The sequence below is a fragment of the Notolabrus celidotus genome, chromosome 21 (genome assembly GCF_009762535.1).
Source record: "Notolabrus celidotus isolate fNotCel1 chromosome 21, fNotCel1.pri, whole genome shotgun sequence".
In the NCBI taxonomy this organism is placed as follows: Eukaryota; Metazoa; Chordata; class Actinopteri; order Labriformes; family Labridae; genus Notolabrus; species Notolabrus celidotus.
The window spans coordinates 3,185,828-3,192,288 of record NC_048292.1 but is presented as its reverse complement, the minus strand read 5'-3'; the positions used below and the strand labels follow the sequence as shown (position 1 = coordinate 3,192,288).

Sequence of the window (6,461 nt, the reverse complement as noted above, 5' to 3'; positions counted from 1 at the left end):
CAGAGAAAGAGAAATAAAGAGAGAAGAGCGTCTGTCAACAGTGCAGCTTTTGCGGACCATGATGTGGTTGAGTGTGAGGTCTCGGTGACCTGGCTGCACTACACAAGCGCTGGACGTCAGCACTGGCTTTGGCCTTGACCAGCTGAGGGAACATGATACCCAAATCATTCATAATTAGCTCCTCAGCCTTAAGAACACACGGAGACAAACGGGGTCCAGAGAGTCAGTGGAAACAGTCGGTTTGAAGTGAAAAGCTGTAAAACGGCCGTAAAAGCAGACCCTTTCTCTCAGGAACAAACAACACTGATGTTCTTCATGAAAATAAACATTTATTCCTTTTTACATAATGCAAATACACACAGATGAAGGGCCTTGAAGAGCCTCACAAACTGGACTACATTGTGATGTCTCATTCAGAATCTTATAAACAGAATATTCACACAGGCCAAGTTTATCCAACTGCCTGACGTTCTCATCTCTGCAGGACGTCTTTCCATCTTTTCACGACGTGCTGAGTTTCTCCAGAGCGCCGTGAAGCGTCTTCAGTTCTTCTCTCATCTGGCTCAGAGCGTTCTGGATCTTGCAGGGCTGGTCCAGGACCTCCACACTGCAGGTGAAGGGGTCGTAGCGGACTGCAAAGGGACGCTTGATGGTTGCAGAGTATCTCCTGTGGAGGGGAATGCATGAGTATTAATGGATGCATGATTAAGAAGGAAGACATATATTGAGGAAGCTTTGGTGAGGTCTGGAGGACGTCTGCTGCATTTTCAGCTCATTAAAGATACCCTACAGCTGCATTTCGACCAAGAGTTCTGGGTCTTTTAGCCCTCAGAACTACTTTCCCCTGAGCTAAAAGGTTCCTGTGCCCCCATTGTTGTCTGCGTTTCAACCTTGGGCTGAAGTCCCAGGTAGATTGTGCAAATCAGGCCAGTGACGTATGGATGAAAAAAAAGTAAATGCACTACACCACCAGACCAGTAGAGGGCAGTAAAACAAAGAGGAGGCATAGAAGCAGACAGACAGGCAGGTTTCATTATGAGCAACACAACAGTTAGCCTGTTAGCATGAAGAGACTCAGCTGGTCTGTTTTAGATGGTGCTATATTTCATCACAGATGGATTCACTGAATCAACACGTGAGAGGAGATAAGCGCGAGTAGCAAAGACGTTTCATCACGGCTTTAAAATCCTTTTGAACTCAAAAAGCTGTGGCAGAGATCGGCCGGTGTTTTGGTTTAAACAGCGACCCTGTTAACTGGAGACTCTCAGCCGGATGCATCCCTCATAAACGTCTTTAGATGATCATTAAATATCTGATCAGTATATTGAATCTTAAAACTCCCTCTGTGTTTCAACAGCTGTGTAAACTCCACAAACACTGACACGTTCAGCTGAAGGTCTCCAGTTTACAGGGTCACTTTTAAAACCCGAACACCAGGAGAGACGCATTCACGGTGGGCTGAGAGAAGACTACTGTTACAAGCTGCTGAATCAAGAGAATCACAGCTTCTTCTTTTGAAAAGTACACACACATACAAAAAAGATAGAAGAAATAAAAACTAATGAAAGAAAGAAAAATCAAGAGAATCACAGATGTGTGTGATGTTTTTGTGGACGGCGGGCGGAATAAAAACACTGCGGGTAATCTACCAATCAGACACGTTCAGCATTGCAGGCCCTGCCTGGGACCTTTGAAAAGTACTACCCCCCTAGCAGGGGCTTTTTAGGAGGGAGATTATCTACCCCTGAACTAAATTTAGACCCTGGATCCACCGGTGGAAACGCAAGAAGTTCCGGGGTAAAGTCCCTACGGTCGAATAACACCTTATGTGATTTTGGACCACCAGTAATTCATACTCTCCTACAGACCTCAATGTGACAGTAAAGATATTCAGCAATGCACGGGTAAAAGTTTCAAAATGTGCAGAAAAAATAACTGAATACCTCATCTTTGTCTTTGCGTCCTCGAAGCTCTCAGACACAAAGTAAACCGGCTGGTAGGTCTGGTCCTGGTACGGCTGTACTGCGGTCTCCTCCGGGTTAAACGGCCTGTACTCGGGCTCATTGGACAGAGCGTACTGAAAGGAAATACAGGAACAGTCAGGACACACAGCAGGTAGAATAAAGAGGGAGATGTTTTTATTTAAACACAGAGAACACACTCACCACAAGCTCTCCATACGATGACAGGAGTCCAGCTCCGTATGCTTTCACCGCTCCGTTCTGCTTGCAGAGTCCAAACTCGACGGTGAACCAGTACAACTGTGAGGAAAGGACACAAGAGACGAGGCAGGTGAGCTTACAGAGCTGTGCTGAGTTTAACAAGAGGTGCAGGTATTCATCTGAGCCACTAGATGGCGTTAGAGCCTCTTTTTCCTTCAGAAGATGCCTGAATGAGTGAATGTAGAGGACTTATTCTCACCTAAAATATCAAATTGTGGGATTTTCTCATCTCTTTGGATGATTATAACTTAAAGTCCAAAATGTAAGATAATTAAAGTGAACATGAGTAAAAATTGCACTTGAAGTAGCTTTAAATTTGTCCTGTTTAAGGCCATTATTCTTCATAAAGGCCTTCTCTTTGGAGTGCCAGGTCAAGTTGCATGCCCCATGCAAAGAGACTACAGTCCTGCTACTTTCCTTCTCTATCCACTGTCCTGTCCTCTCAAAACAAAGACATAAAATCCCCCAAAAATATGACTTAAAATAAAAAAACACCTACTGTTGATAGTTTCTCAATATCTTCATCAGAAGCTCCAAGAGAGGCGAGTCCAATCTCCTGGAATCATTAAAGATAATGAGAGTTAAAAGTCATGAAACTGGATCAGAAGTGGAGGATGTTTCATAAAGTGTTCTGCAGACTCACCTGTGAAAACTGAGCGAACTCTTTATCCGCCAGCATGGGAATATGTCCGAGCAGCTCATGGCAGCAGTCTCTGTGAGAGCAGATCAAAGAGAGTCAGTATACAAAGAAAGAGCAGGTGAATAAAGGAGTGTATGAGAGGGGACTGATATATGATGACTCACGGTTCAGGGGAGTGCATGGGTGCGGATGAGTGGCGGATGTACTGTGTGCACTGAAACACTCTGAAGGCCAGGCTGTTCAGGAAGTCTCTGGCGGACAGCAGGCCGGCTACTGGACGCAGCTGGAAACCTGTTTTCTCTAAAATGAAGGAAAAGAGAGAAAGTGTCAAATGTATGCCTCTAAAAATGATTCTTCCTCATCATTGAGTGTTAATGTTTCAGTCTTCCTCACCTTTCAGGAAGGCAGACACCTCTCTGAGCTGAGGGATGCGGTCCTCTCCGTAGCCGCACTCCTTCTCCAGCTGCTGCAGACCGTCCAGGAACTGCCTGCAGGCCAGACCGGTGTAAATACTCCTCAGCTGTCGGTACACCTCCCTCCTTTTTAACACAACAACAACACATCATTGAGCTTCAATCATCCTCCACTGAGCTTCTGCATTAATGAGCTGCAGGGCCGAGTCGTTCAAGCTCACCATGTGGAGATTTCCTCAGGTGTGTACTCCACGACGGGCAAAGAGTCGCCTCTGTAACAAGAAACACAATCTAAGAGGATGATTTTAAAGATATTTGATGCAAAGTGGTTAATTTACCAACATTTGACTCACTGTTTGTATCTGAAGGCCAGCTCAGAGATAAACGCTCGTCTCTTTCTGTACTCTGGATCTTTGTATCCCTGCAGAATAAGATGTTATATCATCAGTATGTTGTATTTTTCTGATAAATCTTATAGATAATTTTGCAGTTTGAAGGCAAACACTCACCGGATGGTCCTGATCCATGTCCGGATCAAATTTGGTGATTAACAAGTTGCATCTGTCGAGGTCTTTTATCTGTCGAGGGAACCAGGGAACTGTGACGAGAGGAGAATCTGTTAATTCATGCTTTTGTTTCCCGGCCTGAGAGCATATATTTAACTAAAGATCTGTTACAGGAAGCTGGAGGTGTTTGATTAAGTGTGTTTGCCTTTTTCGTCGGGCACAGATCGAACGTCGTCGGCCACTCTCTTCAGCGAGTTGATGAAGACGTCGAGGTCTGAGCTGTGGACTTCACACCTCATGAAGAACTCCAGGTCTGTCGTGCTGTTCTTTGATTTCCTCCCAGGTCGACTTTCAATGTGAAGAAGTTTGGCTTCAAACGTCTGAGAGAGAAATATGAAAAATATCCATCCATCATTTATTAATCACTTGTTCACTCCAGCTGGCCTCATCATCCCCTGGATAGTTTATTGGTTGATTTAAAAGCATTAGATGATGCACATTAGGTTCTTTTTCTGTGCATCAAATACAAAATAGACAAACCAAATAACAAAATGCAAAAAGGAAAACCTCAAATTGCTGAACAGATCTTTAAATCAAAGCACCACACACACTAAAAGACGTTATGCACGCTCACACATCTCATCTCATTTTTTAAATAAACAACCAAAACTGTCTCAGTGCTGCAACTCATAATTCATCTGTAAGAACAAAGAGGATACTTAAATATTTTTAAACTTGATGAGGACAGTTTTCAGCCTAATCAAAGATATTTTTCTCTTTCTTTTAAATGTATTTTTTTGTTTTAAATAATGTAAATGCATGCTTTTTCTTTATTTATGATGTTCTAAGAGATAATTAATCATTTAAGAAGGAAGATGGTAAAGAAATTCAGTAATTTGTAATCAAATTTAATTTCATACATGAAGAAGCACTTCAGTAAATGTAGAAAAAGTCTAGAATTCCTCTGATTCAAGTCAAAAATATTGACCAAAATAAAAATTAAAAAGCATTGGCATCGAATATTACTACTTACAGAACCTCAAGCTCGAATACTTATTATTTATCACTCATTTTGGTGCAATATTTCACATGATTGGAATATAATTATTAATGCATTACCATTTCCAATCTCTAAAACTGCATCTGTTATAATAAAAGGTAATTTGTATTTTTTATACTTCTCTTAATTTTTTCCTTAAATCAAATGTTTTGAAAATTTTCAAATTATCAATCTAATTTTTTAAATTTAACCAATTGTAGATTACAGATAGATATTGTGGATTAAAACAAGAATATTAACCTGTTAAATGTGGTAGATAAAAATGAAAAGTTATGCACTAAAAAGGAAATATCAAATAAAAGACATTAGGCCTACTTTAAATTTGTAGTCTTGGATTGACTAACTTACTTTACATTACATAAATCTCAAGATATTGCATTAACAATTAATTAATTGAAATAAACTCAGCATCATTTTAATCCTCCAAATAATCCCTCTATCTCTCCACCTTCATGTTTCATATTTAATTCTCACCTCGAATATTTTCCCCGTTTTGAAGAACCCCGCGTTCTTCTCGTTGCTGAGGGCGAACAGCACGTTGATTGTGACCCTGCCGTCCTTCTCCTCGAACACCAGTCCGTCCCGGTCCCTTGAGGCCCCCCGGTCCCTGGAGGGCCCCGGGGAGCCCGAGGACCCGCTGCTGCGCTCCCTCCTCGCATCCTCGATCAGACTCTGCTTCCTCCCGCTGAAGGAGGCCTGCGCCGCGCTGTCCGTCTTCATGAGTGCGTCAGAGCAGAGGTGTGTCGTCCTCACCTCCACACACAGGCCGCTTTATATAGGCTCTCATCTGGGGGGCGCGTGGAGATGAGTTACGCACAAAGCACGTGCGCTTGGCTGTTTTTAGGGGGGCCTGTTTTGCGTCATGACAGGTTCCTTTGAGGGATAAAAATAGGAACCTTAAGAGGAGAAAATAACCCATCATAACCATCATATCACAGACTGTAGAAAAAACGACTCTTTCTGAATCACAGGAGCTTCAACCAAAAGAGGTCACGACATGCTGCTGAGATGTTACTTCACCTTTTTTATAAAGATAAAAATAAACCTTATTTATCTGTATTTGCATTTCAATCAGGAGAGACACAATTTGAATATTAAAGGTTATTTATTACAACTGAATGAATGATGAAACTTCACAGAAATCTCTGGGGTAAGGACTCTATGGGGAAAATGTTGTGAGTGTAGGATGTATGAATTTGGCAGCAGAAGAAAACCCCCTAGAGTCCAGACACTGGTGGTGGTGGTTGATGATCCTAGGAATTGAAGACTTGCAGAGACCAGGTGGAGACGGGGAGGTGGAGGGGTGCACACCATCAATGCATTCAGGGGATTTGTGCACGATTGCTATAAGTCCAAAACACATTTACAACAAAAGTTTAAAAAATCTTTAGAAGAATTCTGTTTCGATTTAGGGGCAAAAACCCCATAAATGCTTACTTTAATGCAAAGTGCTTTACAAATAAGAAAGAAAATAAAGACAATAAAAAGGAAATAGAATAATGTTGGAAAAATGAAAAAAACAAAAGATAAAAGATTAAAACAATCATAAATATAAAAAATATGAAAATATAAAATGTGTTACAGGAGCTTTAATAAACCAGAAAATTACCACCTATATAT

General features: G+C 41.6%; 1 protein-coding gene across 1 annotated transcript; it reads right to left on the bottom strand.

The window, feature by feature from the left end:
- Nucleotides 1–312: 312 nt before the first annotated feature.
- th2 (tyrosine hydroxylase 2) lies at nt 313–5,669 on the bottom strand. Its single transcript, XM_034673619.1, has 12 exons — nt 5,316–5,669; nt 3,987–4,161; nt 3,785–3,873; nt 3,629–3,696; nt 3,497–3,547; nt 3,256–3,401; nt 3,027–3,162; nt 2,866–2,935; nt 2,722–2,778; nt 2,166–2,261; nt 1,944–2,077; nt 313–667 (listed from the first exon to the last, which is right to left on the bottom strand). Exons 1-12 carry the CDS (start codon nt 5,559–5,561, stop codon nt 502–504), a joined length of 1,434 nt encoding a protein of 477 aa, XP_034529510.1. The 5' UTR covers nt 5,562–5,669; the 3' UTR covers nt 313–501.
- Nucleotides 5,670–6,461: the final 792 nt, after the last annotated feature.